Here is a 12,419-nt window from a genome sequence, read left to right on the forward strand (position 1 = left end):
GCTCCCGGTTTCCATACCAAAATATCCGTGCTTGGCTCTCCCTGTTGCCGGGACAAAGGATGATGGGTAGAATGGGGAGGGGAAGGAGCGGAATTGGGAAAGGTAGGCAGCTCGGTGTCAAAGTGGAAGCAGACAAGGAAAGGAAATAATAAAAGACAGTTGTAGTTGGACTCCGTCTGCCCAATATCCTTCGCCCTTTGTTGGTTCACCTATCACCTCCCAGCCTCTGTCTCATTCATCTTCCTCTCTTTATGCCAGCTTTCCTCCTCTCCACACTGAGTCCTGATGCAGGGCTTGATCCAAAGCTTTGACAATCCCTTCTCCCTCTCTGTCTGCTGTGTTTCTCCATTAGCTTGTTCTTTACTCAGACTCCAGTTTCTGTACTCTCGTTTATCTCCATTTCTGTTTTGCTGTTCTATTCAGCAAACTGAATACCTTCCCATTCACTCACTTAATTTGGATATGTTCCATCCAAGTTATTCACACAATTTGCTCTCCATCTTTGTGTTGCCTGGAAATGTGGACACGTTACATCTGAGGTGTAAATATCTGAGTATATGCATTGATCCTGTGGCATCCCTTGTGTAACAATTTGCCAAGCTCAAATTGCTCCATTCATCTGGATATTCTATTTTCTTTTAAAACAGGGTTAATAATCTTCAGCTCACATTAACTGTTTAGGCTGTATTTGATTTAATGGCCTATTGTGTAACATCCTTTCAAAAATTCAGAAATACTACTCCTGCAGATTCCCTCTTACTGATTTAGACTAGAACATAATCAAATACTCTATTAGACCTCCGTTACAGCAGATATCAGAACAACTGGTCTGTTGTGCTCTAGTTGAATAATGATATTAAGCTTTCTACCTCATTATCCACCAGGGTGCTCACAGACTTAAGGGAATAACAATGAAGTGCTTAGGAATTTTGTTCAATGTTTCGAGGTGTGGGAAGAACCTGATAAAGTTGAAGGAGAAAGTTAGGACTTGGGCAGGTTGGATTAAAATGAAGACCCTGATTTCATTACCTCTCACTCTGCTTGCTACAGGTAGTATAAAAACTGGAAACTGGAAAAACTCAGCAGATCAGGCAGCATCGGCAGCAAGAGGAACGGTTTATAGTTAATGGTTAATATTACCCTAAAGCATTAACTGTTTCCCTTTCCACAGATTCTGCTTAACCTGGCAAGTTTTCGCAGCATTTACTGTTTTGTTTTTCACCTGTCAACATCCGCAGATTTTTGATTTTCTTTTACAATACTAAAGCAGCCTTAAGATTTGTGCGTGTTTGAGTGACCTTGATCCTCATTCAGGATTTGTACCAGTGTTCCATTGACCCTGTGTTCCCTATGTTTTATTCAGGGTTTGTGCCTGTCTTTGAGTGACCCTGTGTTTTATTCAGGGTTTGTGCCTGTCTTTGAGTGACCCTGTGTTTTATTCAGGATTTGGGCCTGTGTTTGAGTGACCCTGTGTTTTATTCAGGATTTGGGCCTGTGTTTGAGGGACCTTGTGTTTTCTTCAGGATTTGGGCCTGTGTTTGTGTGACCCTGCGCTTCATTTGCCTTCACTGTGATTGAAAAATGTATAAAGGGTATTACTGTATTCAGTAATAACCACTCTGGATGGAATTTCTAGCTATTTTATGTGGTGTTGTAGTCAGATATGAGTGCACTTTAAATAGAAAGTATTCAAAATGCTTAAAGAAGTGACCTGCAACTTTCGACTTGAAAGAATGTCGAATGTGTTTCTGAAATTTAAGATGATTTTACATTATAGTTCTTCTTTCCATTAGATTCCCCATGATATAATGGTGCAGTCTCGGAACTCCTATATTGCAGCTGATGCTCACCCGTTATCTACAGAGGGCTTCAGGAGACATGCTGGAGGCATTGTCAAGGATTATATGGCCCACATGGAAGATACAATCCAGGCTCTACTAAAAGAGGTGGGAGATAAGTTTAAAGGCTGGACCAGCACCGTAGGACCTGTGAACACAGAACTTTCTTACAAAAAGGTATTAAACCGAGTTTTCCATGATAAGATGTCTTTCATTGCCATAATTATTACTTTTGCTTTATTTTGGACTATTTCAGGCCAACATTTAGTCATCTGCTTTTCCATCCTGATTGGAATTTACAGTTTTAAACAAAAGTTAAACATCCCACTTAAATTTTGATTTGACATTTTACATGTTTGTGTATGCATTTGTAACTTTATTTTACATGTTTAGCATCTAGGGTATCATTTCAGGAAATGATTGAAAATGACTATCACACTTCAGTTCAGACCTGAAATGTGAACTGCTTCGCTTTTAACTGATGTTGCCTGATTTGTTGAGCTTCTCTGGCATTTTCTGTTTTTATTTCATGATTAAATATCTGGGCCTGTTTTCTTAAAACTTAGTATGAGTGTGTTGGGTCATCAAGCTATATTTTAATTCACACTGAACAAAAATACTCAAGTTATCTACTACCATGTGTATTTAAGAACTTTTTCCAGACTCTGCAAATCAGAAAAAGGTGCTGGGTTGCAGCATTTTCTTTGTCTTTTTGTTGACTTCTCCACTATGCTGCCTGTTAGCTCCACTGAAAATGAAAGGCTAATTTCACATAGCTCTTTATTAGTCTCACTCTGAACTGGTTCTAAAATGTATCAAAGTTGTTTATAACATTTTCCCTTCCTGCTCGCGTCTGGACTGTTAACCAGAATAGTACTGGAATAATGCTATGAATTGTGCCAATTTATCATTCAGTTCTCTGCTCTCAATCTCAGTTCTCTTCCTCTTTGTTAAGTGCTTTGTCTCTTACTCACACTGTATCATCTACATTCCATTTCATCTGGTTTCAATGGATAGAGATCAGGGTCAGGAATCCTTGTCACGGAATTTAATCTGTCCCAAGTTCAAGGCAATAGTAACGAACCGGAACCACCCTGTCTGTCACAGACTGGGCCTTCGAATGTGTCTTTGATCATTCATCATATGTATTTACTGTACAAATGCTCGATTTTGCTGAGTGTTCTAATGGATGTGTGTTGTCCAAACAGCCACTGAGCTTTGGGATGAATGATCGATTACATGAAAACTATCAGAAAATGGGGAATCAGTAAAAGCCTTTGTCTCTTTAGTAAATAATAAAATTCTCCATTTCTTACTCACTGGGAAAATCCCACTGTGTTTGAATCATTTGCAGTTTTCTTTTTATCTTGTTATTTTCTCTGGGAAGACATTGGGTGATCTCAGACATTTTGATTGTGAAAATCAGATAAAATCACTGACCATAACAAAGTGAAATTGTCTGCAGATACTGAGCTCTTAAAAGAGCAGTCTCTCTGCGTCATTACCGACTGTAATGATTCTGGTGGGTTGCATGCAGGACTTTAACCAAGCAGAACAATCCTATTTCCACATATTCACAATATTTCTATTGCCCAGCTATTGATTAATGATTACTCATCACTCTTTAGCCAAATTTATACCATCTTGGTGAGGAGTTTCAGTAAATGTCTAAAGTTAAGTTTTCACAATGAAGAGTGTCTCCCCCGGTGTGGGCCCTGTTTTATAAAGAAGATTGTAAGGAAATAAATGAGAGAAGGAGAATGGCAAAGATCAAATCCAGCTAAAATTCAAAATTGCCCGAGCGTTAACATGTTAGTAACAGTAGCTATTTCAATTTATATAAACTCTGTACAATAGGTTGATGCAAAGCGCAGTAGTAATATCTGATATTCTCTATTTAAATATGGCCCTTCTGTTTAAAGTTTGTTTTATAAAAGATTCCATTATGTCCTTAAATCCCCAACATTTAACTCGGGTTCATTGACAAACTGGAAACCAATTTTAGTAATTTGATGTAATTTTGTAGACAAATCTAACAAATGAAGTTTAAAGAGGCCCAATTTTTATGCTATTTGTGCCTTGTGTCTGTCACGGTGACATCTTTTAACAGGACTGTATTACTGATATATATTGATATAGCATTCTCATTATTTATTTACCATACTCCACTGATTTTGATTGTTGTACCACTGCTGTAGCGACTAAGGGTGCTTATCTTCAGACATTGGAAGAAAACTTATATAATTAGCAGTTATGTGGTTGGTGTCTTCTGTCCAGTGCCCTTCTATATTTATATATGAGTCCATTAGAGAAATATGTTCCACATTCCTTGGGGTTGTGTAGTAGAAATTCTTGATAAGTTTTAATGGGACAGACAGTGAAATAAACATAGAATTACTCAAAGTGTGCAATTGGAGAAGATCCAAGAAACTCATTAAATATGAGCATGCTCTGAAGTATTTATTTAAATTGATCAATAATAATTGTCATGATTTAGGACACTGATCCCTTATTTTAAAGAGCAATTTTGCTAGAAGAGAAAAGACAAGCCTCACAATCTGGACCTTTCCAGGAGAGCCTGAGTCAAATCTTGAGAGAAGGAAACGAGGGAAGACTGAATCCAATTAAATCAAAACTTGTTTTGCATAGTAGCTCTTAGCAGTGATATTCTCCAGTCACTGATGTGACTCATGTCTTTTGTTTATTGGGTTATTTATATGTGAAGTACGCTGACCATATTCTGGTTTTCCTTGTTCTGACAGGTTGGTGACGGATATCCCATCCGCTTGTGGAAAGTGACAACGGAAGTAGAAGCAGCCCCAAGCTCGGTGTTACACCGTCTGCTCCGGGAGCGACACCTCTGGGATGATGATGTTTTGATGGGAAAAATTGTGGAGCATTTGGACAAAAACACTGAGATTTACCATTATGTCCTGGACAGCATGGCGCCACATCCCAGGAGGGACTTTGTTGTTTTGAGGTACAACGAGCTAACGCATTGGCAACATTGCAATTTTGTATACCCTTCAAGTGTGTCACACTGCACTCCTGATTCATAGCTGACCAAACTGAGGAATCTTGTGATTGACGTCACTGGCATTCACTTACCACAAGTAATGGTTGAACAAGACTGTTGAGCAGTTTCATTTTGTGCTAATGAGTAGTTTGCTATACATGCCACTGCAAGAAAAATCAGTTGGTATAGTTGTGTTTGCATGTTCCTTATTTGATTGTGAGTAATTAGGTTTGGGCTTCAGGCTAAATGAATGGCTTACCTCTTCCGTGTTTTCTTGATAAGCAATTGTGTAATTTCCCTCTAGTTATTGGACACAATACTCAAATTCTGCCTTACCAATGTATTGTATAACTTCAACGTAACATCCATCTCCTGTACTCAATACATTGATTTATGAAGGACAATGTGCCAAAAGCTTTCTTTAAGACCCTATCTACATGTGATACCATTGTCAATGAATTATGTACCTGTGTTCCCAGATTCCTTTGTTCTGCGACACTCTTCAGTGCCCTACTGTTCACTGTGTAAGACCTGTCCTGGTTGGTCCTACCAAAGTGCAGAATCTTGCACTTGTTTACATTAAATTCCTTCTGTCATTTTTGTCAGCCCATTTTTCCAGCTGGTGCAGATCCCTCTGCAAGCCATGAAGTCCACTACACCCCCAATCTTGGTGTCACCTGCAAATTTTCTGATTCAGTTGACCACATCCGTGTGTTCATCCAGTACCAGCTCCAACTCCTTAACAAGGTCTGTTAGAAGCTGCAGCTGGATGCACTTCTTGTAGGTGTAATCATCAGGGATACTGGAGGTCTTCCTGCCTTCCCATGTCCCGCAAGATGAGTATTCCAGTATCCTGCCTGCAATGTTCTAGATGTGCAAAAAGAAAGAATAAATAGAAGAAAAAATCTACTTATGCCCTATGCCTCTTCTCACTGAAGCCTCAATATGCCAAATCCTCAACTCCCCACTCCAGTACTGGCCCGCTCACACAATGGCTGTTTGCTTTAACCCAAATTTTTTTTAACTGGTCCTTGCTAGGTGCCTAATTATGCACAATCCAATGTCTCCTTGGGAACTGTGGCATGTAAAATGTGGTGCTCACTTCTTTTAAACGCTCTCTCCCTCTATGCAATTCGATTGTAAGTTATTACTTAGTATGTTGTGGCACCTCATCAGTTATCATAAAGGAAATTTATAAACCTACAAAGAAATAAAGTCAATATTTTACAAATGAGATCTCATTTGGAGGAATTCATCTAAACCTCAGCATTGCAAAAAATTTGAAATATAATTTTGAAATGTCAAACATCTCTGCAGTGAACATGTACAATAAAAACCTGGAGTGCAAACCTGTTTTTCTAGCACTGACAACATCAGAAGGTGCCCTGGAGAGACTTATTTAATCTAATTCCTTTTACTGTGTTTAGCCTGTAGTCTCAAAGGTTACACCATAACAGCTATGTATCTAAGTACTTTTTAAGTACTAATGAACTGATGTTGCCTTGTTCATGTGTATTTCATGTCCAAGTACAATGTGCCTCACTGTTTGTCCAAGGTATCCACCAACTGTCTTTGAAAAGGGCCAAGTGGCATCTGATTGGATTCACACATTCCTTTGTTATCAGTAAATAGAGATGCTTGCATTTTATAAACTTGAATTGATTATGCAGTTTAAATCCACTACAATATTTGAATTGTTTGCTTCTGTTTCAGGACCTGGCGAGCTGATTTGCCAAAGGACATGTGCGTTATGGTAGCAGTCTCCGTTGTGCATGACTCATTGCACTTGGAAGGAGGTGTAAGAGCTGTAGTACTGAACTCTCAGTACCTGGTGGAGCCTTGTGGTTCAGGTAGATCCCGGCTCACGTACATCTCCCGAACTGACCTAAGGTATGTGTTAAGTGCTTCCTCTTCCTTTTGCCTTCATGAATTACAGGGAACTTCTCCTTGTGAACCTGGGTAGTGGGTGCTGGCTGCAGGAGGTTTTAGTGAATGGGGTCGCCTGTCAGTTAGAACCATTGCTGACAAAGTATCAGCACTTCACATTCAGTTCACTTGATTCAGTGAAGTTACTTATATATCGAAGAATGATAAGTGACCTGTGTGAGGTCTATCCCTGTGTCAGATAACAATGTGCATATACTTTTCAAGACATTTTACTCATTAGAATTTTTTGTTCATTAATGTTGAGGGGTTAATGTTGAGTACTGCAATAGAAGAGAAATAGAGCTTACTCAGCTTTGAATCAACATGTCTGAGATACACTCTTAGAAAAGCTACCTCTTGTCCTGTAGAGCAAAGTTTCTTCCTTGGTTAAGGTAGTGGGGACTTATTTCATGGTAATCTTTATTGACATCAAGATAAAGCCTGTCAATAAAGCCTGATGCTCAGCACCCAATGTGTCTTCTGATGCTCGAAACCGAATTGTATAAATAAGTGATGAATTGTTACAGCCCTAATAGTACAAGCAAACACTACTGAAATAGTTTGTGGAATGCCCTGTACCTTTGGGTCATGTTTGCTGTACAAAATGTTGGTGTTTGATCGCCATGCAGGACTGCCCTTGTCATTCTTAATATGTTGGGATTGGACTTCTGATTTTTTTTTTCAACCATGACTATGGAGATATTCTGAAGAAAAATGCAGATTGTACTCACTTCAAAACATTGATACCATAGAACATTGCTCCCACATATGTAAGATACAGAAGACATAGTGCCAACTAATTTTAAGACAACTGTTCTGAAGCTAACTTTACCTGGAGCATGTTGACTGTTTGGAATAATCGGGTGAATGGCGTTATGTTAGGAGAAACTTTAGGAGTGTGTTTGAAATGTAGATGGACATAATATAATGGGAAAATTAGGCTACTTGTGAGTCTTGTACTCATTGTTTCTTGTATTCTTCCTTTCTATGTATTTTCCAGGGGAAGGACTCCTGAATGGTACAACAAGGTCTCTGGATACCTTTGTGCTGTAGAGGTTGCTAGGATACGCGACTCCTTTCGGCCACCAAATTCATAAGGATTAAAGATCAAAATCGGACTTGAACTGACACTTCAGACGGAAGAAAGCTGTTTTATTTGAGTGTGCATAGTGGCAGCTGTCATTGAATAGTGATTGGTTTTCAACCTATAGCGACCAGACAAGTTATAGCACTGGTTCAGATGAAGGTGGCTCTGCAACCCATTTCTTACTGTTTATTTAAGATGCGGAGTATCCTGACATCAACCATCATCTTTGAACTTCTCCTTGACTGTTTAGTCAGTATTGTATCAACATAATAGTTCTTGTGATGGTGACATCCCCGGAAGAAGAGAGGGTTTTTCTGTGGAGTATCTTGGTTTAATTTTCTTGTCTGTTCGTGTGACCCTGTAACTCCTGGCATTTCTTGCACCCATGCATTTGGAACAAAGAAGTTGAGCATCATAAATTGAGTTCAGAGTTGTTCTATTATCCCTCTTGGTTTGGTATGAATTGTTGTAAATCTGAAAACAGTGATATTGCTTGCAACATATTCATCTGGTAAAAAGATGTACATGAAAGGATAAGGCTTGAAATGCAGTTGAGGCTTTAAACAATGGGGAAAAAAAGGAAATATGAGAGTGATATAAGATTTAATGTTCAGGATTTTTTTTATTTACAGTATATGTGAGGAGATGTTGGCTAAGATATGTTGTGGGCTATGGGAGAAGTTGCTAAGCGGAAATGGAGTATGTTTAGAGCATTTGCTGTGAGCAAATACCAGTTGAAGTGACACAAGCTGTTCACTGTAGTAAATCTGGATATTTAAACTATTTGAGGTTATTTTTAACCTCATGCTTATATTTTACTATTTCTATAAAGTACTGCACTAATATTTTACGTTGGCCTTTCCGGACACAGGCTCCCTTAACATAGAGTATCAGGTATATAACTTTTTGATTATATCTAAACTGTTATTTCTAAGCTTTGGGGCAGGCAATTAAGACTTCAGGTCCTTGTGATTTTAAACCCAAACACTAAGGGATGTCTAATGTCCCCTTCCCTCTTGGATCTCCACATAGGCCCTCCACCCTCCATCCAACTCGCTGGAGATAAACAGCTTATCTAAGCCCTTAACTGCCTGAAACTATGTGACCCCTAGCCTTCCTCATCCAATGAAAACAGAAGGATTTCCTCAACTTTTCCCTGGCACTTAAAATCCTGTTGCTCCCTCTGCTTTTGGATGTCTTTCATAATGGGAGAGTATTGCTGGAAGTTTGTTGACATTCTTTTACATTTTGCTTGACTTGACTTTTAAAATTTGCCAAGTTTCTGTTTATTTTAACTTGCCGTAGGCAGACCATCCCACCCTGTATCTTTAAAGGGAAGAAATAACACAGGCCACGGAGTTGGGTATTTTGAGTCCCAATAGCAGAATTCAGTGGTGTTTTCCTTTTGTTGCTACTTATCCTATTCCAGTTATTTATTTTGCTGTTTTTTTTTGTTTAAATGATTTTATGACTGGAGGAGAGGAACTTTGTACTGGATTTCTCAATCCTGCCATTCCAAAGATTCTGTGAATATTTTTAGTTGTTTTTGCCACTGGTTAGTTTGGTGTTGTAAATAATTCCATGTTGCTTTGCCCTGGCTTTGATGATATCCCCGACCAGGTGGGTGAATTCTTCGTGAACCCCAGAAGGTTAGATCTTCTGCAATAAATATTTTAATGCTGCCTTTTTAAGAACGAGAAAAGATCTGCTGCTTGAGAGCTTGAAGAGCTTTTCACCTGCATTTGAATTGTCAGATTTATGCAGAGAATGTGCTCCCCCACCCACCACCCCAATATGATTGTATTTTTCCTGCATTGCCTTCACATATAATTTTCAAATTTCTTTCATAAATCAGTTATTGAGGTATTTTTGTCTTGGCTTAACCCAATGATTATATTGATACCACTTCCAGGACTGAGGCGCAGCTCTTAGAGACCGAATTTCACATGTTGGCCTTTTTGTGATGGGCATAAAGTAAAATTTCATTACGTAAGACTTGAGAGCAGAGTTAACATCACAATGGATTCATGATAATTCCACCATCGTTGGGAATGTAATTTGCAGTTGTGCTTGTAATATTTAATAGCGTTGCTGCTTTAAGACAGAGCATCTCGTGATCCTTGGCTATGAACCTACTGAGTCGTGATCATTTTCAGTGAGGTGGTAATTACAAACTGTTTTAATTACCCTCTGTGATTGCCTCTCTGGTTCTTTTAGCACCTGGAAATTTTACTTTCACTTTAATTCAATTAAACTGAGCAGCTGTTCAGAGCCAAAATAGTTTGTCAGGTTTTTACCCCTCACTTTCAAGTGCACATGCTCCAGGTTCAAATCCTTGGCTTGGCCCTCAGGTTACAAAATGACAAGAACCATGAGCTTGACTGATAGTTCTTTATTGCAGTTCCCAAATTTATTTGTTCGTGCAGCTAAGAGCCAAAAGATGATCTAAAAGACCTCAGGATAGATAGGTTGAACTTTTAAGCACAATGAAGATAAATTAATTGGTTCAAAGTAAAAGCGAGGCCAACTATTTAAAGGAGGCTTGAAGAGGGAGGATGAGTGAGTAGATTTACAATCTCAGGTCATTAGGAACAACGGCATTCACAAGAGCTCTTTTTATTAATGAGAAACTGTGATAACATGGAAAATTTATTTGTAGCCTCCTGATGAGATCAGAACCGCTCCTGAAAGTAAATGTCTTCATCCTGTGAATAGGTATTTAAAGTTTGCATTAAAGAAATGTGAAGTAATGTAACAATGAATCTCTATATTTATGGAAATATCAGACAAAGGAAGGCAACTCTCAAAGAAATATGGTAAGATTTACTGGAGATTTCACTGAATGATTTTAGGAACTATATATGCACATCATCATGTGCCTGATCATGAGTTCATGACCTAGTGGGTCTAACAATGGCTTTTTTCAGCCTCAGTTCTTTTTGAACTCTGACTTTACCAACTTCTCATAAAATGAAGAAATGCAAAGGGCATTATGTAAAAGGGACATTGTAAAGTTGTTTTTTATTTAACTGGCATTCCATGAGTGAACTGTACAGAACTGTGCTCTCAGCAGAGAGCTGGCATAGCGTAGAGATATATCACAAGTGCAGTTTGCATGCTCTTTTGTTCATTGCAGCCAACAGATAGAAAATATACAGAGAGTATCCACAGTTAGTATAATTCCAGCATTACTATTACAGTATTGAATTCACATACGGGGAAGCAAAATGGACATACGGAATGCTCTTGCATGAGCTCATGTATGTTCTCCTTGGAGATATTGAATAAAGTGGGGTATTGTATCAGTGAGGAGTGTGTGTGCGAGAGAGAGTATTCAGGGAATGTCACGTCTGTAAGAACTCATAATGGCACAGATAGCTATTTAATATTGAGAATATGTCTGATCTCAGGTATTTAAATGTATGAGTTTTGTTGCCAACTGTACATATGTTGTATTCCTGCAAAATATGTGCACCCATGAGAAATATTTGTATGGAAAGTTTTTTTTATATTGTCATATATGAAAAATATATTTTTTCTCAACAGTCTGCTCAAATGTACAGGTCATTTTAATAAATTTTGCTTCTGACTCAAAAATCTTCCTTTACTCTGAGTAATGTTCTTGGTATTGCAACATTTTAGTATTTTGATCCCTGTGGAGCGAAGTAAGTTCAGGAGGGTGGTTCCAAGTGATCTCTGCATGAGATATCAGGCAAAAATTCTAATTGAAAGATGCCTGCTGGAACATTTAATATGTGTGAGAAGTTGTGGTACATGAAAAGAAATTGTACTGCTTATCCATTGTATTAAAAGCAGTAATTTTGTCAACACCTCCTCACTGTCCCCCTCACCATTTCATAAAGATAGCACATGGACAAAAGTGTATATTAGTATTACACTTTGCACGCATGGCAAGTTATGTGGATGATGATGACTCAGGCCTGAGAGGCCAGCGTCGGGCAATTTCATGCCTTACAAGGCGCGGGATGAAAGACTGTGTGACACGCCACTCCTCACACAGACATTTTGCAGTATTTTATCCTGTGAGGTCGAGTTGCACGCTCAGCACTCGACCCGGCACGGATGGAAAGCGTACTCGGGAACGAGCCGACTGGATTTGAACCCGGGAACCTCTGTTTCGGAGTCCGGCGCTGCTGTCATTGTGCCACCAGCTGAGCCAAGTTATGTGGAGCTGATGGATAATTCTGTTCCTCCCCTCTAAGTTCAATAAGAGAGCGGTTGCTGTAAAAAAAAAATTATGGAGCCAAGCGGCAAAAACGCTCTGTGTGTTTGGGTCACTGAAAGAGGGAGAGTCACCGGTCTCCCACAACCCGCTTGCTCACGTCGGGTTCTCTGTAAAGCCCGAGTTCTTTTGGGGCTTCAGACCTTGCCACAGGAAACAGAAACAGCATTCAACCCAAACAGACCATTCTGGCTTTTATGCTCCACTTCAATGTCCTTCTGTCTTCCCCTTTTTACTGTAAATGCGACAGTCTTTTTCTCCTCTCTCCTTTTAAATGCTCTGGCAATCTTGAGCAACGCACCCAAGTTG

General features: G+C 39.1%; 1 protein-coding gene across 1 annotated transcript in view; it reads left to right on the forward strand.

Annotated features, from left to right (window-relative positions):
* Positions 1-11,464, forward strand: part of stard8 (StAR-related lipid transfer (START) domain containing 8) — an 89,377-nt gene extending 77,913 nt beyond the window's left edge. The window contains exons 11-14 of the mRNA XM_059977028.1: positions 1,794-2,015; positions 4,601-4,818; positions 6,568-6,744; positions 7,781-11,464. Coding sequence (XP_059833011.1) covers positions 1,794-2,015; positions 4,601-4,818; positions 6,568-6,744; positions 7,781-7,877 — 714 coding nt within the window. The 3' untranslated portion in view covers positions 7,878-11,464. The remainder of the gene's footprint in view (positions 1-1,793; positions 2,016-4,600; positions 4,819-6,567; positions 6,745-7,780) is intronic.
* The last annotated feature ends 955 nt before the right edge of the window (positions 11,465-12,419 follow it).

Source organism: Hypanus sabinus, chromosome 8 (assembly GCF_030144855.1).
Source record: "Hypanus sabinus isolate sHypSab1 chromosome 8, sHypSab1.hap1, whole genome shotgun sequence".
Lineage (NCBI taxonomy): Eukaryota > Metazoa > Chordata > Chondrichthyes > Myliobatiformes > Dasyatidae > Hypanus > Hypanus sabinus.